Genomic DNA, 22,625 nt, shown 5'->3' on the forward strand with positions numbered 1-22,625 from the left:
CACATCCAATGAGGCCAGCATTACCCCGATGCCAACACCAGACAAAGATACTAAAGAAAAGGAAACCACAAGACCATTTTCTTTTATGGAGATAGAGGTAAACAGCCCCAGCAATAGCAAACCAAATCCGATGTAACATTAAAAGCATTATACACCATGACCAAGTGGGATTTACCCTAGAAATGCAAGGGTGGTTCGACTTAAGAAAATCAATTGATTTAATACACCGTATCAATGGGATAAAGGGGGAAAACTCCACATGACCATCTTAATAGCTGCAGGAAAAGCATTTGAGAAAATTCAACAAATACCTTTTCATAATAAAAACAATCATCAAACTAGAAATAGAAGGGAACTTCCCTAACATGATAAAGGACATTTATGAAAAACCCACGACTGACATCCTACTCAATGGTGAGAGACTGAAAGCTTTCTCCCTATGATCAGGAACAAGACAAGAGTGCCCTCTTTCACCGCTGCTATTCAACATTACACTGGAAGTCCTAGCCAGATCAATTAGGCAAGAGAAAGAAATAAAAGGCATACAAGATGGAAAGAAGTAAGATTATCTCTATCTGCAGATACAGATACCTCACTCCACGTGTAAAAGTTCACTCAAAGTTGATCAATGACCTAAACAAAAGAGCTAAAACCAGAAAAGGATTAGAAGAAAACACAGGGGTAAATCTTCATGAGCTCGTATTTGGCAATGAATTCTTAGATTTGACACCAAAAGCATGAGCAACAAAGGAAAAAAGAGATAAATTGACTTCCTAAAAATTAGAAACTTTTGGGCAAAAAAAGGACATTATCAAGAATGTGAAAACACAATTTATAGAATGGGAGAAAATATCGGCAAATCATACATCTGATAAAGGTTTAATATCCAGAACTCTTATAACTCAACCACAAAAAGATAAGCAACTCAATTTAAAAATAGGCAAAGGAGTTAAATAGATTTTTTTCTTTGAAAAAGATATACATATGGCCAACAAGCACATAAAAGGATTTTCAACATTATTGGTCAATAAGTAAATGCAGATGAAAACTACAATGAGATATCACTTCACAGCCAATAGGATGGCTTTAGTTAAAAAATGAAAGGGAGAATAAGTGCTGGCAAGGATGTGAAGAAACAGGAACCCTCAGATATTGCTGGTGGGAACGTAAAATAGCGCAGTTACTATGGAAAACAGTTTCTGGTTCCTCAAAAAGTTAAACATAGAATTACCCCATGACCCAGCAAATCCACTCCTAGATAGATATTCATGAAAAATAAAAATATGTCCACATAGAAACTTCTACATGAATGTATATTGCAGCATTGTTCGTAAGAGCCCCAAAATGGGAACAAGACAAATATCCATTGATGGAAGAACTGATAAACAAACTGGCACATATATGCAATGGATCATTACTCAGGCATAAAAAGGAATGAAGTACAGGCATGCACCACATAATGACATTTCGGTCAATTATGGACCGCATATACGACAGTGGTCCCATAAGATTAGTACCATACAGCCCAGGTGCGTAGTAGGCTATACCATCTAGGTTTGCGTAAGGACACTCTATGATGTTTGTACAGTGATGAAATTGCCTAATAACACATTTCTTACAATGTATCCCTATCATTAATTGGCGCTTAACTGTACTAGATATGCTATAACTTGGATGAACTTTGAAAACATTAAGTTTTCATATTAATGAAGTAGAAGAAGCCAGACACAAAAGGTCACATGTTGTGTGGTTCCTTTCATATGATGTGCCCAGAATAGGCAAATTCACAGAGACAGAAAGCAGACTGGTGGTTACCAGACGGGGAGGGAGGTCTGGCAAGGATTACTTAATGGGTACAAGGTGTTTTCCTGAGGGGATAAAGTTTTGAAACTAGAGGGAGGTGGTGGTTTGCACAAAATTTTGAAAAATTTAGATATCATTGAATTGTACACTTTAAAACAGTTAATTGTCGGTTATGTGAATTTCCCCAAAATAAAAAAAAAAGTGAGGAGGAACTGGCTTACTTTTCTTTTTCCTCTTGAGATAATGCTCGCCAAACAATTTTATTCAAGTGCCTGTTCAAGAAAATCAACAATAATTATTCAGTAGCAATACTTCATTTCACGGCAAACGGCTGACCCCAGGCTCTAAAGGGCACTTCAGGGAGAGGCCAAGCCAAGCGCCACCACCAGTGGACCACGCCACTGCCATTTGCTTAAACAGATTGGATATGTGTCCCCCCCCCCCCCCAGCACCACTGCAGAGCCTCATGGCTTTGTGGGAATCGTGTCAAATATTAAAGGAGGGCCATAGCTCTCAGCTCAATCAGGTACAACCCAGGCAGAGAAAAGGCAGTAAACAAACTGGTCCTCATTATCTCTGCATCAAGATGTTTCTAAACACGCACCATTTTTCTCCCTATGGAAAAATATACCTGTGCCCTTCGCTTGCCTTCTGTAGACATTCTCCTGCCTGGATCCTCAAAGCAAAAGGGGTTAATAGGGTCATTAAAAAAGGGTCAGGAGACACTTTAGGGATCAACCAGCCTGACCTCCTTGTTTTCCAAATGAGGCTGTGGAGAGGGGCAAACAGATGCAGGGCCTTGCTAATCCACCACAGCCAGCTGGAGGTGCTGAGACCAACGCTCGTCACTGAACGTGTTTGCAAAGAGATGCTGTCAACCCAAGAGGAGAGGAGGAAGTCGGAGTGGTGGGTTCTATAGGGTAGTTACAGCTCCTTCTCTTGTTACTAGTCACTGATGCTGCCTTCAGAGGTTCCAGCCCATTTCCGTACCGCCACATCATTACCCAAATCAGCCTTCCCTGAGTGCAGGGCACAGAACACTGGCTCCGCAGGTTGTAAGCTGGCGTTCCATGAAAACAAATGCTTCCATAAAATGAGGTGGGAGGATACTGTCACTCTCCAGGAGGCATTCTTCTAACCACAGGACCAGCATCAGTGGCACAGGGCTCTGGGAATACACTTTGGGTGCTATTATCCTGCCCTGACTGCCCATCGCAGGCTTGGTGAGATCATGGAAAGGGTGTGAGGCATGGTGGTGAAGAGCACAGACTGGAGCCAGCCTGCGGGGCCAAGAGCTCTGTTAGCTTCTCCTCTCACTGGCTGTGAGACTTCAGGCCAGCAGCCAACTTTTCAGTGGAACGAGGCTAATATAGTACCTCCCTCCTAGTGTTGCTGTGAGGCCTCAATGCGCGAGTGTGTGCACAGCACACGGAACTGTGTCTGACACAGATAAATACTCTGCAAGTGATAGAAAGAGTCTGGAAGACGGAAACAGGGCAGCTCAGCGCTCTGTCTCACTTAAGGTTTTGGTTCTGTGGGCCTGTTTGGAAACTGGATCTCTTTAACCCTGTGGTTCGGTAACAACGATCAGGGCTTCTAAGACTTGTTCAGAGGATTCATAGGATGCATTTTTGGTTTTTGCAGGCGTGCTTTCTGAAAACAAAAACCTTTATTTAAAAATCCTCTTAGGTCTAAACCTTGAAAGTGGAAGCAGTATAGTAGGCAGTGTGGACAAGAGCTTCAGAGCTGTGTGGGTCTGGGTTCAAATCTCAGCGTCTCCACATTGCTGCTGTGTGATCCTGTGTTTCCTAGCTTCCCGAAACTCTGCTTTCTCATCAATAAAACAAGAATCACACCAGCCACCCTTGGTGCAGAGGATTAGTGAGCTGCATCCATAAAGTGAGCAGGAATAACAACGTTCGTTCCCTCCAGGTCGTGAAGAAGGGCGAGGTCTGGAAACTCTGAGAAACCATTGGTGAATGTGGGTCCAATTAGCTACCATATGTCTCTAATTTTAATTCAATCCTTTAGAAAATATTTTTCCAAGAGCATATTTTCATAACCTTTGTTATTCCTTATTTTCCATCTTCACTGAAATATTTCAAAATACACAGGGAAGACAAAGTGGGTGAGTATAAACTGAGGGCGGCTGAGAGTGTGTTGATCCTGATCCAGCTGACTGGGTAGGCGACCGCTGGAAAGCCTCGTAGAGTGTGGGATGACAGCAGTCAGTGCTGGGAGGGCACTGGACGTGAGGGCCTCTCTGAGTTTCACTAATTACGTTTCATATTCTGCATATCTTTAGACAAGTGAAACAAGATGGAAATGGAACTGACATTTATACCAACAAATTCTTAAATAATATTGAATACAAAAGATGAAGTTTTATCTGTATAATATTAATGTTAATATTAATATTATTACATAACCATATTAAACAATATTAAATTCATTTAATATAAACATCAAATAATTAATAATGATTCAATAATTAATATTAAATAATATTAATCGTATTAAAATGTTGATCATATCAAAATTAATAATATCATTAATAATAACAATGTAGTATAATATTTCTCTAAGGGTACTAAAGGCTTTTCCAGAGATTGAGACAAATCACTACTGTTTGTATTTTGTTTTTCCTATTAAGAAAGAAGGTCTCTCATCTGCCTGGGAAGGGAGGTTCCCTGTCCTGCTGGAGACCCTCGGGAAAGGGTCAACGTCATGGGAAGAGCTGTGCGACTATTACATTCCATCTATTTATGGTTATTTTAGGATCAGCAGATTCAGGGAATGAAAGGGAGAAGTAATTAATGTTAATTGTTCTTCGTCTATAATTTACACAGCTCTCACAACCACCCTGAGATAGATCTGGTAAATAAGGAAGCTGACACTCACAACCGTCACTTGGCTTGCCAAGTAGACGTCAGAGCCAAGGATGAAAGGCAGAACTGTCTGACCCCTCAGAGCCCTAGCTTGTGGCCCTGCACCAGGCTTTCACAGACCAGGTAATTACAGAACTCAACTATTTCATTAATTCAAGAAAATTAAATTATAATATGAATGATATTATTATATTACATTTTTGAATAACTGAATTTGATGGATGTTAATAACTAAACTTGAATTAGATCAAATTCAAATTAAATTCCAGTAGTCAAATATATATAGACCAACACCTGCTAGGAAGAGGACACAAGGGGGCTGACGTCCTCACAGGGGAGAGACAGGCCTGTGCAGAGGCTGTGAGCGCTCTGAGGGCCACACGTAGGGTGGGCGGAGAGTCCCTGGAGAAAGGCCTCTCTGAGGAGGGCCATTGGTGCTGCGGCAAGAAGGGGTGAAAGAGGCCAGGTGGGGGACAGGAAGAGTGGCAGCAGAGCTGAGAGGCAAGGAAGGCCTGCCTGGTGCCAAGGCAGAGAAGAGAGGCAGCGCCACGGGAGAGGGCAACTGCAGAGCAAAGTCTCAGACCCACGGGGAGGGTGAGCCTTGCAGAGTCAGGCTGCCTGAGAGAGAAACGAAGGGCGGGCAAAGACTCAGAGGAATCCTGAGGAGCCTGTGGAGGCAGCTGAAGAGGCTCATGCAGGACAGCCTCAATTCTCAGGTGAGGCCAGCGGAAGAGGCTCAAGAATAAGATTTGGAGAGGCCTGTGATGGGCATGGTGTGGAAGGACCAGCCTCTGGACTGGACTGTGGGCTCCACGTGGCAGGAGTCAGGCCTTATACTTCTTCTGAACACACACTAGACACGCTGCAAAACGACAGTAGACCAGTAAACGCTGGCCTGGGCCACACTGTTAACTTTTGTGTACTTTATTTCCTTTTTCCCACCCACGTGATGGTAAATGGAAACCCAATTGCACAGCTTCCAGAACCAAGCATAGGCTTGCCTGGAGAAGCTAGGCACATTCAAAGTTTAATTAAGTGCTGTGCACTAAGGACTAATTAAGTGCTGAGGGGCCGGCTGGGGAGGGGATTAGGGAGCTGGGACAAGGGTGAGACTGGGTCATCTGCCCTCATGAAAAGGAGGCCCCATCTCAGCACTGACACAGTGACCATTTAAGAGTATAGTTTATACTCTGGTCGACTTGATCATCATCTTTATGTTGATAAAAAATTATGTAAATAATAACATATATTATGTCCATTATCTCATTACTGTGGAGTTTTCTTAGTCACTTCACAGAATGTTAGATGCTGAAATGATTGTATTCCCTCTGCCAAAGGGAAAGCTTTAAAGATCTCATGGAGATGAGATTTCTATAGATTTTGGAAAGGGAAGACGGTTTCTTTAAAACTCTGCCAGACATATTCAGGCGATGCGCCTAATGCAGTGCCTTGCACACGGGAGGCCCCCTGTGTGAGCTGCTGCTGCTACCGCTGCTATTCTGCATGGACAATTTTTAAATAGCTGCTCCAGAGGAAAACCCAAGTTAAAACAAGAGAAAGCAAGTCAAAACAAACAAATTCCACATCCATTAAAGAGCAGCCAGGAGTGATACTCACCTTTCATAGGACTTAATTGCCTGTTCTACTTTTTGCTTGTAGATGTTGAGGTTGACTCCTTGGGGGTTAATCAGTGTCATCTTATTTGTGTCGTGGCACACATGTGCCAGAGGGAACACCTGCGCATCAATGCCAAAGGAAAATGTCATTTGATAGGTTAATGCATGCCTTCAAAAATGGTCTACATGGCTGGACGGTATGTTTTTCCAACTGTAAAATCAATACATTATAATAGTAGAAAAATTAGAAAATACAATCATAAAGAAAAAAGTAAGAATCAGAGATATCATTGCTACCCTTTTCATTTCAACTTTTAAAACTATATACTTTGAAAATAACTACCACCACACACACAAGAAAACAAAACTGTTTCAGGAAACCCTAGTCAGAACTGAGTGTTATCTTCATAAGCCTCTGTCAAATTGATGAGAGTGACTGATAAGAAATCGGAGCTCATTGTTGGTACTTTGTAAATTACTAGTTGGGTTAAACATCTTTTTTCATATACTTATTCATTTGGTTTTCTCTTGAAGATACCCGATTATGGTTACTTTCTTTTGACCATTTTCTTTCTCAATTTATGAGGTTCTTATAGATATGAAATAGAGAAGGCTTGGTGATCAATGAAAGAGAGGGCTTCTTTTGAGTTCTTTCTGGCCACATCTGGTGCTTACTCCTGGGTCTGGGGATGTCTCTGACTCCACGCCATCTGAATACTACCGGTAATATTATATGTTTACCTTTTTGCATATTGCCTACCTCTCCCTAACAGAATGTAAGCTCCATCAGAGCAGGAACTTTTCTTTATTCACTACTGTATTCCTATCACCTAGAACAGTGCCCAGCACATAATGTGTCCTCAACAAATATTTGTGGATAAATGAACAAATGTATGTTCATGAAAAGGTATATTCCATATCTTAATATTTAAAAAAAAAAGAAAAAGAAAGTCTAATAGGAGAATACTAAGACACGATATCATTTCAATATTGCCTATGATTCCAACCACAAGGAGCATGTAGGCATTTTGGAAATGTGGGGAATTACTTTTAAGAAGTAAATCTTTACTTTCAATCAAGATGATATAGTTCGTGCTTTTATGTTCCCCCTTGCCTCCAAAATCATGCCAAAATTGTACTGTTGTTGTTATGTAAGAAAAAAAGGAAAAAAAAGAAAAAAAAGAAAAGAGGAAGGAAAGAAGGAAAAAGAAAGATGCATGGTTGACAGATTTCTAGAGACAGAAAGTTGAACAGAACTGTGAACAAGTCGGCAGGGTTGAAGCTCTGGGCTTGTTGACTCTGTGTCCAAAGATGGCAGGGGAGTGGGAGCTCAACTCCTGGGAAGCAAGTGAGACTATGAGCGCTCTGTAAGACAAGGGCCCACATCAGCCTCAGTCCTGAAGCCAGCACTGGTGTGAGGATGTCTCACCCCTGAAAGAAGGCCCTGCATATCGAGAAAAAGCCCTGATGTAGCCTCGCAACCAAGGACTCAACCAAGCCACCCGCCGTCTACAGCATTCCCCTATCAACATGGAACTGGAGCTCAAACCGCCAACCAGGGGGTGCCAGGGGATGGACTTAGGCAACTACAGAACAGAAGGAGAAAGAGAGAAAGACAGATTAAAAACATCTTGTTAAAATGAGCCAGCAAACTAAAATTCCAAAGTATACACACAAAAAATGCCAAAAATGATAGCTGAGCAAATCAACAATCAGAATGTCAGTTCATTTGAGAAGAGGTTAATTTTATGAGCCATCTAACAATAACTTTATATTAATTATGCTTAAAATTAATTATGATTACGTTGTTCAAAGATGTAACAGTCATATAGAAGTACAAAAACATACAGAAGTGTGATGGGGAGAAATGGATAAGAAAAAGAATAATATTTTAAATAATAAAATAAAATATATCTTGGAAGACATAGGCATTAAAATGGAAAATTACATATATTAATTTTGTTTATTTAATTTTTTAATTAATTAATTAAAACATCAAGACCTAAGCAAAAACATAGGCAAAGCTTTAAAAAACTGAAAAGAAAGAAGTGAAGAGGCTGCATAGTCAAACTTGTCAGACACATAAATTTATCACGTGGCTTCTAAGCCACCTTCATCAAAGGGAAAGAGCCAGAACAGTGCATTAAAAGGTGAGTAGACTGGACTTTGAAAACAGAGGAAAGCTTGCAGAAGTGAAAAAAAATCCAAAGCCCATCTTTCAAAATAGAGCCACATATCACAGGAACTTTCAGAAGAAAAAAAAGTCAGTCTCAACAAATGAAAGACCCTCATGTTTTCATCACCCCTGGAAAAAACATCCTTAAGGAGTCTATAAATAGCTCTTCAAGCTTGCCAGCTTTTATGGCTCAATTGCAAATCACTATCACAAAATATTTAACAACATTATAGTATTTCACCATGCTCAGCTTGACTCCTGACTTAATGTACTTGAAGAATGTACTTAATGTACTTAAAGAAACCCTATTGTTTAATGTTCTACCTGCCTCTTTTGTGAATTTGGATCTCATGCGTTGCACGGCCATCGTGTACTTCTGTGTGGTAGTAGTTCAAATCTGGCTCATGTGCACCCACTCTCATTCCTTTCTGCTTGCAGATTTAGGGAAAGACAAAGTCATACTCCACACCGGCAGTCTGTGGTCTTAGCTTTTACAACATGGTGGTCATGTGGAGGTCCCATGAGATATTCTCTTTATGATGTCAAATTTACTGTGATTATGAGGTCATAAGGGGCATTCTCATAGGGACTTAAGGGATCGGAATCATGGCCACTCTACTTCTGCAAGGAAGGGGGTTGGGAGGAGAGTGAGATTAATGAAGAAACTGACAGCTCTGTTTGAGAGGGAAGAAAACCAGCTGATCACACTTCCTTTGAAAATGGTTTACTTATTACCTCTTATAATGCAAATCAAGCAAAACCAACTAATGAGGGGCTCTTCTGGACAATATTTGATAACCAAAGAGAGCCTCAAGGTATTACCTACTTCAGTTCTTTTGATGTTAACCTAGAAGCCTAACCAAATTGATATTAATAATCACACCCTGTGTGGGAAGATTTTAACTATGGGGGAGGGAGGGAGGGAGGAAAGGTGGTAGAGAGAGACTGAGATCGAGAGAGAAACGATAACAGCAGAAGAGCTGGAATTCACTGCCAATTTGGGCTGATTCTGTTAGACTTTTCCCACTGTTGGATCAGAGATACCCTGTAAGCAACCACTGTAGTTGAGAATAGTTTCATCAATAATAATAACAGTGTTTCTCCTGTACTCTCTACCAAGCACGGGGCACTCTCTACATATTTTCTCATTCAACCTCTCTAGATATGTACACTGAATTGCGGTTTTTTAATATGGCTTCCCTTTCCACTAAACTCTATAGCTCTTTATTCCTTTTTAAAAACAGTAGTTTCTAGTACAATACATGTACAAAGTAACTACTAATTGAACACATGAAAGACTAAAACCAAATATAAATTAAAATAATGGTCAAGGCTCAACAACTTTTAAAAGTTTATCTATATTATAAGACATAATTAAGTTTGGATTCTACCAAATTTGAATTCTTGGTGATTGAGGTGTGGGAAAAGTGTAACTCTGCTATTTTTAAAGTGGTGTTTGCTAAGAACGAGAATAATGCAAACAAGATTTTCAGAGTATATTTAACTTACATAAGAAAACTATTCTCAAATAATAAAAGAACAGAAAATTAAAATGAAATATTTTCACACAGCAATTGGCAAAGATACGGAAAAACAGGCACTCTTAAAATTCAAAGTAAACTGCCCGATAACAGGGGGATAGTTAAATAAATCATGGTAATTCATATTATTGAATATTAGTACAACCATTAAAGTTCATCTAAACACGGTCGTTACAAGGAAATATGTTCACAACATATGCTAAATGAAGAAAGCAGGATGCAGAACTGTACACACAGCTGTTTGTTAAAATAACACAGGTAGAATTCTACTTGACAACATCCTGGCCGTGTTTATAAGCAATCCCACAGCATTTTGAAAATGGAAAATAGTGTGAAACTGGTGTTTACATATTTATTGTTCAACCCCAACTAAATTCACCAACTTCACTGTTTTTCAAGTAAATCACTTCTTCCAATAAATATCCCTGAGCTTGCTGCCAGATTGGCCAAGGAGAGGTCTGATTGGCCGTTGAGTAATGAAAATGCAAAAGCTGTGCAAATCCCACGCGGATGACTCTGGACATAGAGGCGATGACATTATAGACATGGCAGTTGTACACACTGCTGAGCGCTGAAGCTTAACTTCTGCTTTCAAACAGAAACATCTCCAGGCTCCACAGAAGAAAATGAAGGCAGGGCCACAAATTAACTGGCAAACATATGTGTCAATAAGATCCTGCATAAATGCATGAAAATCTGTTACTGCAGTGTAGATTACATCTCACATTTTTCAATCTACACTTTTAAAAGATAGAAAGATTATTTTTTCAATTTAAATAGTATAGTAGATGAATAGTAGATGAATATTTGCTGGCATGAAATGATGTTCACAATAGGTTGTTGAGTAAAAATGAAGGTACAAAACAGTATATTCAGTTTGACTTCATGTTGGTAAAACTAAAACAAAAAACAACGGATAAATATGTAGAGAAAAAGGTCTGCCCAGATAACCACCAAATGATTCATCTTTGGGGAATTAAAACTCATTTCTTTCTCTTTCACTTATCTGTATCTTCTAGTTTGTCTACACAATGAATACATACAGCTTTTGTAATAACTGTCCTTTTAATTTTTGAATTAAAATAAGCTTTTCTATCAGTTCAGTTTTGAACGCTACAATATTTGAAAGCAACAAATCACCATGTCTCTAGCGGTATGCCTAAGCTCTTGGCACCTAACATTCCTTGTCAGCGAAATGAGATGAACAGCCACCTCACTAGGTTGCTCTAAGTTTTAGATGAGAAACTTTGATGAGATCAAATGCTTCTCTCAGAACCTAGTATGAGGTCTCACCACATAGGAGATTTGGGACCTTGCCATGGCCCATCAGGAGTAAATGACAGAGCTGGGGTGCAAGCCCAGGCTACCTGACCACAAAGCTACATGCTGAACCCAGATAAGGGCAAGGCAGGACGCCTGATTCCATGCTGCTAAAGACATGATGATGATCATGATGATGCTGATGTGGACTTTCCAAAGGTACAGACTAATGTTCCCAAATTATTTCGCTTTTATTTTCAAAGCAACTGGCAATACACAGCTTTGAATTCCAGATTCATCAAATAACTAAAACCATTTTATTCTGTATATGATTTGGGGATGAGTTAATCTTTTGAAAGACCTAAGGTAAAATTTTCTGGTCCATTGGAAACTAAAAGTGCCAGTTAGCATCATGTAATGAAGAGTTGCCAGGGCAACCTGCCTGCTCAGTACTTCATTTCCAAGGTGACAGATTTGATGCTGGACCAGGAGACACTGAAAATCAAAACAGCATTGTGCTCCAGAAGAAGAAAGAGCCCGTACATAAGTCATGAATGAAACAAAGAGCTGGGAACAAAGCCAAACACTGCTTTATGGTTCTACCCAGACAGATGTGGCCGTGCACAGAACATAGGAGAAAAAGTCAATTACAGTTCTCAGTGAAGTGGGTTAAGATTCATGTATCCTTTTCGGCTTCATTCCACTTTTTGTCTACTTTTTCATAAAATGTTAGGACCAAATCTCAAAAGGCCATACATCTCACTAAGTGGGATATATGTTTCGATAATTGTTTTCCTATTCTTTCCATTTATAGCTGAGGGTCTCTTGCAGTCAGAGGAAATATTAAGGAATAAAAGAAGTGAGCGTGCTTTGAGGGTGAAATTGGAATTAACTGCAGTGTATTTCCACCACCATCGTGATTCTTGCTCCGCCAATAATGGAGGAGGCTATGCACGCTGGGCAGTGTGCTGCCCACCCACGGGTTCGCGATGAGAATTTACAAAGCCACAAAAGGCACCAAGCACAAATGCCCACGGAATGCACTTGAAAAATGTTCACCCTCTTCCCTGGGCTTTGCTTTCTAGAGTCAGAAGACTAGAATGTTCTTCTGAAGAACAGGACTCTCACTACTCTTTATCCTGGTTTTCCCTTCTGGATAATCACTCGACATTCTTCTCTCTCTCAGCCACATGTGATTAGTCCCGTCCTCTTGACTTTACAAACAGCCTTGGACCCACCCCCAGTGTTGGCACCTGGGACAGAGTCGCCTAAGCCTTGCCTCCTGACTGCCCCTTATCCTCCCAAACTCAGAGCTCTCCAACTATTCTCCACACTGCAGCCAAAATCCAAATTTGATCTTCTCTCTTGTTTGCTAAAAACCCTTCAGTTCCCCTCAGGATGACATTGGAAATCTTTAACTCACCCAAGGCCTCCTTCACCAGCTTTAACGTCTTCCCCCAGTCACACTAAACCTTCTCAGGAATGACAAACTTTCTCTGACCCTTGGACCTCTCCACATGTTCCCCCACTGCCTAGGACACTCCTCCTGCCTCATCACCTTCACAACTCCTCTCTGCCCTCCATCCAAACTTGGACTGAACAGATCCCTCAGGTCCGAACTCTTAAGGCCAGGTCCAAAGCCTCCTCTGACAACTGACACCGGGCTAGGGGCTTATCCTGCATCCTCACGCTGCACTTCCCACTCGTCACATTCGACTAGAACTTATTTTAATTGCTCCTTTCTCTGCGAGATTATAAATTGTGTTTGGGTAGGAACATTGGCTGTCTTGTTTGGCTGTATTCTAGAGGCCAGCTCAGGGCCTGCATACAGTAGGCATGTAATACTTATTGAATATTTTTATAATAAAGGCCAGTATTTATTGAGTGTCTGCTAAGTACTGTCCATTATATGCATTACTTCTTTTAATCCTACAGCAGTCTCAGAGTAGGTATATTATGATCCCCAGAGTACAGATATATTACATACATCCTGGAGAGCAAATTTCTGGATGCTGGAGGGAGTTACTACATTCACGTATTCAGAGTAAGAGCCGGTGAGAAGAGGACAAGTTGAATAAGAATAAGATTTTATGTTTGCCTGCTATTTTCATGGTTCTCAAAACATTTCTACACTCGTTGAACTAATGCTTATCAACAAGTATTATATAGAGTTCCTGTTAGGAAAAAGGCTGTCTTGGGTCCAGCTATCCCATCTCTGGGAATCTATTCTAAAGACACACTTGTACATGTGCCCAAAATCTATCTGCAAGGAAATCTGTTACAGGATTGGTTGTAATAGACAAACACAAAGTAAATGTCCATTAATAACAGGGAAGAAGCTTGCAAAGAATAAGAATAAGATACACTCATGTCTATGCACGCAGAAAGGTCTCTAAGATCTTAATTTTTTAAAGATAATTTGTATAAGATGAAAGATAATTTAGAAAAGATAAAACATCAAGTCCATATGGGATTGATTTGTTTATTAAAATTATCATGTATATGTATATAAATGTACATTCTGTATACACATACATATGCGTGTGTGTGTAGAAAAAGGATTGAAAGGATATTTGCCAAACTATTCAGTGTTCCCTTCATAGATGAGAGCAGTTGAGGGAGAAGCTTCCACATTTTTCTCTAAAGGCTTCAATTGGTCATTCTATACCTAGAACGTATTCATTTATTACTTATCAAATAAAAATAAACCAACAAATTAATTAAAAATTAAGTTCCTTTGGTATTTACACCATTTTATTATTTGTTTTAGGTCTGTTTCTCTTAACATTTTTTCTTGGTGTATCATTAATACATATTCAAAGTTAAAAGTATGACCACAAAAACGAAAAAGCACATAAACAAAATCCAAAAATCTTTAATAATCTCACCACTCAGATAAATACTGTTAACATTTTGGTAAAAGTGAAAAGGGAGGGTGAAAGAGTGCCATGCCCACATCATACTTATATACAAATTAACATATTATATACAGAGTTTTGTACCCTGATTTTTTCATTTAGCATTATATTGAGAGCTTTTTCCCACGTCATTACTTATGCTACAGAAACACAGTGTTTAATGGATATATGACATCCCATCATATAGATGTGCCTACCAGATATTTAGATGGTTTTCAATTTTCTCATTTTTAGATATAAGGCAGCAATAACAATTCTGACAAATTCTGACAATGTATTTGTCAGTATTTCTGATTGTTTCCTTGCATAGATTATGAAATATCTACATATGGGTTTGCTGGAGGAAAGACTGTAAGCCAACACCTCTGAACACATTGCCAAGGTTGCGCCAATTTATACTCCCACCAGCAGGACATAAAAGTTCTAATTTCATCCCATCTTTGCCATCACTGTTTATTAGTATTTTTTAACCATAAAAATTTGATAATGGTTGAGAGTTGTCTAATTTTTTTTTCAATCTGCTTTTTTTCTAAATGCATATATTTGGTTATCAGTAAGAAATATTTTTGTCTTTGGTTTTGACCTTTTTTTTTTCCTACCTTTTTCTCCTAGATTTTCCACTAGGGTATCTATCATTTTTTTATTCCTTTATGGCATGAGTGTGCATATCTGTATATATACTGAACACTGACACTGATTTATACACTCACACACACACACCACACGTATGGATTTATATGGATACAAACACACAAACACACATATCTAAGATATTTCTCATACAACTCTGTGATATGTTAAAAATATTTTTCTGATATCTGCCTTTATTTGATTAAAATATTTTTATGCAAAATAACATTTTTATGTATTCACTCTATAAATCCTTCCCTTATGGTTTTTTCCTTTAATTTTATGCTTATGCTCCCCCACCCTATCATATTAGTTTTTTGAGGGATTTACTTTTCAATGCATCTCAGGTAACTGGAGGTTTAGAAGGAGACAGGGTAAGCGCAAGAAAATTCTATTCCTAGGGAGAGTTCACTAAATATATTTTATTCCAGGTAAAACAAGAAAATTAATAAAATAAATGCAGAGAATATGAGAAGCTGTCAACAAATTTCCTAGAAGAAATGAATCAGTGCCCAGTTTCCCTGTGTTGCTTCCGGAAGAAGTCAAGTTCACGTGATAAGTTGATATCTGACTAATCAGGTTAGAGCTCACTGAAGGTATAAATAGAATCTGCCAGTCACAAGATGACAGCCAGGGAAAGACCACGCACCTTGCGGCAAAGTCATCAGGAGCTCAGCCTAAGCGATCACACACCACCTCCAGAGCAAGAACCACGGGCCATGTCAAACCAGGACGCATGCTGAACTCCATGGCTGTAATTTCTTAACTGTGACTAATCGAAAAATTCACTAATTCATCTGCTTCCTCCTGGTTCCTTCCATCGAACCTCAGCTAGAGCAAGACTAGGTAGATAAAGCTGGGGTCTTTTCAACTTTCTATTAGGGGAAATTTCAAATATGTAAAACAGTAGCCAGAAGAGTAGAATGAGCCTCCTCTCACTCTATATTCTTATTACCCAAATTTAACAATTATCAGCTCAAGCCAGTCTTGCTTTATCTACTCCTCCTGCCCCTCCACTACTCCCACCATCCAGATTATTTTGAAGCATATCCCGAACAACTCACATTTCCCCTGTAAATATTTCAGTATGAGATAAGGTCTTTTAAGGATATTATTTGCATTTAGAGACTGTAAAGCCTGATATACTCCTCGTGAAATTCTTAGCTACTGTTACATTGGCCAGGAAGCCCCGGGGTTCCATCTTCATATCCTTGTTTCTTTCCTGTTCCTCATCCCTGTGCAATCTGGCTGCCCCACTGCAGCTGCTCTTGCTGAGGGCCAGGACCCACCAGCTGCCCCATTCAAGGGAAGCTTTTCACTACTTCTTTGCCTTCCTCCACATTTAACCCCACCACGCCCTCCTACTGGAAGCTCTTTTACTCCTTCCAGGACATGACAATCACTCTCTTCTTTTCTGGCTCCCTCACAGGGTCTCTCACAATCCCTCAGTCTCTCTGTCTCTGTCTCTGCCTCTCCCTCTCTCTTTCTCTCTCTGACATTTCCTTTGGAGTCTTTTACGATGGAACAGCAGCACTGTATTTAGGAAGGGAAGGGAAGCAACGGAAAGACATAACCTCTCTCAAGTTCTCCCTACCCTTTGACATTGGGTGATGTCCACTCAAGACTCAGGACTCTGAGCTGGAGGCTTTTCAGACAGTTCTGCAGCTCCACACTGCTACCCGTCAGCAGCGAGCCACGAACAACCAACCTGACAAAGGCCAATTTCTTCTCGCCTTAAAAATAAAAATGCTTAAGGGCTTTTCTCTCTCCATTTTACTGCCTTTAAAATAATGCTTTTCCAATAGCTGAAATACATTTCTGTTACAACTGTACAAGACTGAAGTGAACTACTTTTTATTCGAACAGGAAATGAAAAATATATCAACTAGGGACATATAGAAAATCAGGTTTACCTCATCAAAGACCTTGGAAACAACATGCTTGTCCAGAATGGGAACATAGGTGGGGCTGTGAGGGACCGCTGTCACTGACAAGGCATCCATGATGGTGAGCTTCTTGGCGACCAAGCCGTGCGTCTTGAGCCAGGTTGCTGAAGACACAGCTAAAGAACTAAGAACACAAGACTGTGATGTTTTAAAGTTTATAACAGACAAAAACATAATGAAATTGTCCTAGTAAAATTAAAGTACTCACTCTTGGTCATAAACCTGGCTACCCTCTAGAGTCAATCTTTCTAATGCTTTGTCGTCTGGATACCCATTTGCCAGCAGGATGCTCATTTCTGTGAAAGGGGAAATGGCAGTTGTATAATTTCCTGATATATGGGGTTTTATCAAAATGCAAAAAGATCACTCATCTCTGAGCTCAGTTGTGACTGAGGGCTAATACATGGACCACATTTCAGAGAACAATGATCTGTTAGCATGGGAGATTCATTTGCAAGATTCATTTGCAAGTTATACTAAAGACCAATGCATAGGTAAACATGGTGCTATCATTGTACTATCATGGTACCATCATTGCTTTGTTTATCTACCTCACCCCATCTTCACTGAGATCTCTCTCCATGGAAGAATGAGACACACTCATTCTCTCATTCTCCAGAAAATACGTTTTTTAAATGTTAAATAAGAACACGATTAACCAACAATTGTTCAATATTACCCTCATTAGACTACCCCCAAGTTATACAAGGGAGCCTTGATCAACATTTTAGTTTCTGATAGTTTGTTTTGTGGTTCCTCTGCTCTACGCAGAAAACCCAAATCTCTACTAGGTCCTGTTTAGTTGTAGGTTCAAGTCTCCAAACTAATATTTGGAGTTTTTAATGTATATCCTTAAGAAAACTTGGATTTAGAAATGGAAAGGTATATTAGCTAGTTGAATCAGCAGAATCTAGGAAGGGCGTTTGGGAATGAGTTAGCCAAATGTCTAAGAAATCACATCCTAATCACCATACGATAAGCCCTTTAAGGATTGTGCACATAGCAGACAGAGGAAGTATGACAGTTTAATTGAAACTGAGGAAAAGCCATCACACCCATCAGCACTGAAGAACACGAGGTTTGATTAAGCTATGACTGAGTAACAACACGTATAAATTTGCCACTCAGGTGCTTCTTACTACCTAGGGGATTGTGTGTGTGTGTGTGTGTGTGTGTGTGTTTAGCTGGGATTTATCATCTATGAACTATTTGAAATACAGGGGAAAGTACTACAGGACTTAAACTTTCAGAAATTTACTATTTTAAGAATAGTGCTTTTATCAATAGTAATAAAAATTATGTGGAAATGTCATATTTTCCTCACATTTAGCCCCCAAAAGGCTGAAAGTATGGGCCAGAGAGGGGCTCTTAGATGGCATCACCACCTGTGAATGAAGGGAAGAAAATAAACCAACTATGAAGTCAGATTTTCAAACTCCAGCCACAGAGTGGCAGCAGCATTACCACTAGCACCACAGTGATGCGAGCCACGTGTCCATTACACACCCGGGCACAGTAAGCGCGAGTCTTGCCCTAGGAAAATCTAGTTCACTAAAGCAGATAGACCTGATTTACAGTGGAGTCCTCTGAAAAGGAAGCAATCTGGACCCACTTAACGATGATTTGTTTCCCCTCAAAGCATCTATACCCGCTTTTTCAGGAGCAGACACACTGGGTGAAGGGAGGTCAGCCTGGGCTTCCTGACCTAGAGACCCCTCTCTGGCTTGCCTCTGTCACGTGGAGTGTTCCAGCTGCTGGAATGGGAAAGGCCGTCCTTCCTCTCACTGCAAGCTGAGCTCTTGAGGGTGGACATCTGGCTTCTGAGCAGGCTGGTTTTGGTTGATTCTGTTGGTGTCACAGGGAGAGGGGTTAAAGAAACTTGGGATGGAAGAAGAAATTTTATTAGATAAAACTATTTCCTTGGATCCTCAAAAAAAAATGGCAGTTTCAGTTTCCCAACCCTCAGAGGACAGTCTGCCAGCAACTGAACGCTGTGGTAATGGCTTGGTCCATCAATCTGAGCCAAGCTCTACCCCTCCTGGAGAGAAATCTGCTTCCAAGCTCATTCAGGTTGTTGACAGAATGCACTTCCTTGCAGCTGTAGGACTGAGGTCCCTGTTCCCTTGCTGGCTGTCAGCCGGGGGCCTCGCTCAGCTCCTTAAACACCTGCACTCCTACCCACATGACCGTCTTCATCTTCAAGTCAGCAACGACACACTGAGTTCCCTTCATGCTTCAAGCCTTTCTGACTTTCCCTCTGCCGCTAGCTGGCAAAAGCCCTTGCTTTTAAGGGCTCATGTGAGTACACTGGGTCCCCTAGATAACCCTGTCTTAAGGTCAACGCAACATAATCATGGGAACGATGCCTCATCATATTCACAAGATGCAGGGTTTAGAGTGGGCCATCTTTGGTGGGCCATTTTAGAAACTCTTCTTACCACAGCTGCTGTCCAACAACTTTATTTATATTATTTTCTACCTTCTGGTTGGGTCCCTTTAACTAGCAAGTAGACACTTATCACACACTGACATTTAATCTGTGTGCTTTAGAGGACAATGAGCCTGTACCAAGACATTTTGATTACTTTTCAAATGTGATTAAATAAGCTACATTAATGGTCAATGTATTCTGTACTTCACAATTTAGAAGCAGAAATATCAAGGCTTTATGTAGTATTTATGAATGAAATGTATCCTTGTTTTCAACAAGAAGGGACTTACCATCTCCTATAAGAAATTAGATAATTAGAATGAAGATTAAGAATCTAAAAATTGTCTATCTTTGGCACAGAGAGGCAACATCAGTGGTTTCCATGCATAGAAATAGGAGTGTGCTATTCATCGTTTTCTAGGCAACAAAAGGGTGAGTCCCATCTTGGTTGCCTCTGTGACCAGAAATTAAGGATAAATTTCCTCGGGAACTATGCCTATCAGCAAAAGAGATAAATGATCCACACGGAAGAGGTGAACTCCTGCCCTGACCACACTTACAGGCCACTTTGACCAGAAGCACTAGGCAAAAGCAACCACATACACTGGTGTGCCAAAATGAAAATGACATTTAGCTCCAAAAGTTCCCAAATATAAAAACTGTACTTTTCTTAAACCCTGCAAATACTGAATAAAAACACATTTTTCTGGCAGTGTATTCAAGCATTTAACTACTCCCCAAGCTCTGTATATTGAATCCCCACATTTCATCACTCTTCTACATTAAAAATTGAAACAGAATAAAAATTCAGCACAGGACTGCCTATCAATAGCAAGGATCCAAAATCTAAGTGAAATGGTGGAAGCAATAAAAGGCCTTTAAAATGTTTAGGATGAATAGCAAGTAGCTTCTTTAGCAAAACTCAGACTTATTGGAATGGGGAGCAGGCCTGGCAAAAGGGATCCAGTCACACTCGGGGCCCGATGTGGGAAGCCTCTTTGTTCCCAGGGTCCAAGACATGCCTCCCTTGCACAGAGACACAAGGATAAATGGACAGCTCATGCAGGAGGGACCAAGATATAGTAATTAGCCCATTCCAGGAAGCCTCTTGGTCTCTCTGGGTTCAAGGATCTTCCCCTCATGCCCAGAGACGTGAGACAGTAGTGGGGGAAGCTGTAACAGTCCTCCCCCATGGAGAGACATCTAGCACCCCAACCTGAGGAAAGTCTTGCTGCTCTCTCAGGCAGCTGCAGCAGGGACCAGTAGGAGCCCCAGTGCCACCAGAAAACCAAGCACCAAAATAATACCACGAAGGCTGTGAAAATTAAATTGCCATCAGAACCACAGCTCACAAAAGCAGGCCAAGGCCTATGTGCTCACCTTAACCAGGGCAAGCACTTCCTAAAATAAACGATTTAAACAGGAGCCAGAGTCCCTTATGTAATAGACAAAATGTTAAAGATACTATTACAACATCACCCACCCTATCAAGAACCAAGAAAATCATACCTTGAAGGAGAAAAAACAGTCAAATGACTCCAACGCCAAAATGAATCAGAAGTTGGAATTATCTGACATGAGTCTCAAAGAAGCTGTCTTAAAAATGCTTCAACAATTAATTACAAATTACCTTGAAACAAATGAACGGATAGAAAATCTCAGCAAAAAAATAGAAGTTATAAAAATTCCCAAGTGGAAATTGTAGAACTGAAACATAAAATAACAAAAACCAAAAAAACTTGTTCAGGGGCTGGCCCGGTGGTGCTGCAGTTAAGTTCGCATATTCTGCTTCGGCAGCCTGGGGTTGGCCAGTTCCGATCCTGGGTCTGGACATGGCACCACTTGTCAAGCCATGCTGTGGTAGGCATCCCACATATAAAGTGGAGGAAGATGGGCACAGCTGTTAGCTCAGGGCCAGTCTTCCTCAGTAAAAGAGGAGGATTGGCAGCAGATGTTAGCTCAGGGCTAATCTTCCTCAAAAAAAAAAAAAAAAAAGAGAGAAAAAAACTTGTTGGATGGGCTCAGTAGTAGAGTGGAATTGACAGAGGACAGTATCAGAGAACTTGAGGACAGAACAGTAGAATTCAGCCAATTTAACAACAGAGAGGAAATACCTTGAAAAAAAGATAGAGTCTTAGGGAACTGTAGGACAAGATCAAAATATCCAACATTCATATTATCAGAGTTCCAAAAGGACAGGGAGAAAGAAAGTGGGACTGAGATTATTTGAAGAAATAGTAGATAAAAACTTCCCAAATTTGCTGAAAGACATAATGTACAGATTCAAGAAGCTAAGAAAATCCCAACCATAATAAATTCAAAGAAATCCATGCCAAGATGCATTACAGTTAAACATTTGGAAATTAGAGACAAAGAGAACAATCTAGAAAGCAGCCAGAGAGAAAGGACACATTACCTATAGGGGAACACCACATAGGGTGTCAGTAGATTTCTCATTTAAAATGTAGCAGGGCAGAGAAAGAGGCTCAATATTTTCAACTACAAAAACGAAAGAACAATAAACTACAAATTCTGAATATGCCAAAATTGTCCTTCAGGAATGAAGAGAAAATAAAAACATTCCTAGACAAAGAAAAAGTAAAAAAATAATTGTGGCTAGCAGGCCTGTCTTTGAAGACTGAATACAGAACATTCTCCAGACAGAAAGGAAAAGATAAAAGGAGGAATTTTGGAGAACCAGGAAGGAAGAACGAAAGAGAGCAAAAATATGGTACATACAATAGACTATCCTTTCCCCATAAGATTTATAAATCATATTTGATGATTTAAATAAAAAGTAAACCACCACCTGACGCTCAAGACAATGATATTTAAAATTGAGGAAAATAGGGGCTGGCCCGGTGGCAGAGTGGTTGAGTTCACATGCTCTGCTTTGGCAGCCCCAGTTTTGCAGGTTTGATCCTGGGCATGGACCTACACACCGCTCATCAAGCCATGCTGTGGTGGCATCCCACATATGAAATAGAGGAAGATTGGCACAGATGTTAGCTCAGGGACAATCTTCCTCAACAAAAAAAGGAGGGAGAAAATAAAGAAATCTAAATTGAAGTAAGATTTCCATACTCACACAAATTGGTAAAATGTTGATGCTAGTAGATTCTTATAAGTCTCATCCATATGCTTTCATACCCAGAGAAATCACTACAGAAACCAAAGAGATACACTCCAAACACTACAAATAAACCAAGATAGAATTTTTTTAAAAGTTCAAATAACCTGAAAGAGGGCAAGAAAAGAGAAATGGAGGAATGAAACCAGTGAAAATGAATAGAAAAATTACAAAATAACAGAAGTACGTGCTAACATACCAATAATCACTTTAAATGTCAATGGTTTAATTACACTAATCAAAAGACACATATTGGTAGAGTGGATAAAAGACCACTATTAAATGA

General features: G+C 40.0%; 1 protein-coding gene and 1 long non-coding RNA gene across 31 annotated transcripts in view; one reads left to right on the forward strand and one right to left on the reverse strand.

Annotated features, from left to right (window-relative positions):
* Positions 1-22,625, reverse strand: part of VWA3B (von Willebrand factor A domain containing 3B) — a 200,837-nt gene that overhangs the window by 40,796 nt on the left and 137,416 nt on the right. For 15 of the 30 annotated variants that reach the window (XM_070235060.1, XM_070235055.1, XM_070235066.1 and 12 more), the window contains 5 exons: positions 18,507-18,623; positions 16,987-17,074; positions 16,746-16,902; positions 6,309-6,427; positions 2,025-2,075 (listed from right to left, as the gene is read on the reverse strand). In XM_070235060.1, coding sequence (XP_070091161.1) covers positions 2,025-2,075; positions 6,309-6,427; positions 16,746-16,902; positions 16,987-17,074; positions 18,507-18,623 — 532 coding nt within the window. Of the gene's footprint in view, positions 1-2,024; positions 2,076-6,308; positions 6,428-16,745; positions 16,903-16,986; positions 17,075-18,506; positions 18,657-22,625 lie in introns of all 30 variants that reach the window. The other 15 variants (XM_070235056.1, XM_070235054.1, XM_070235063.1 and 12 more) reach the window with 1 other exon arrangement.
* On the forward strand, positions 9,066-16,999 carry LOC111768031 (uncharacterized). Its single transcript, XR_002799989.2, has 2 exons — positions 9,066-9,298; positions 15,264-16,999. It is a non-coding gene; the product is annotated as an uncharacterized lncRNA (long non-coding RNA).

This window comes from Equus caballus, chromosome 15 (assembly GCF_041296265.1).
Source record: "Equus caballus isolate H_3958 breed thoroughbred chromosome 15, TB-T2T, whole genome shotgun sequence".
Taxonomy (NCBI): Eukaryota; Metazoa; Chordata; class Mammalia; order Perissodactyla; family Equidae; genus Equus; species Equus caballus.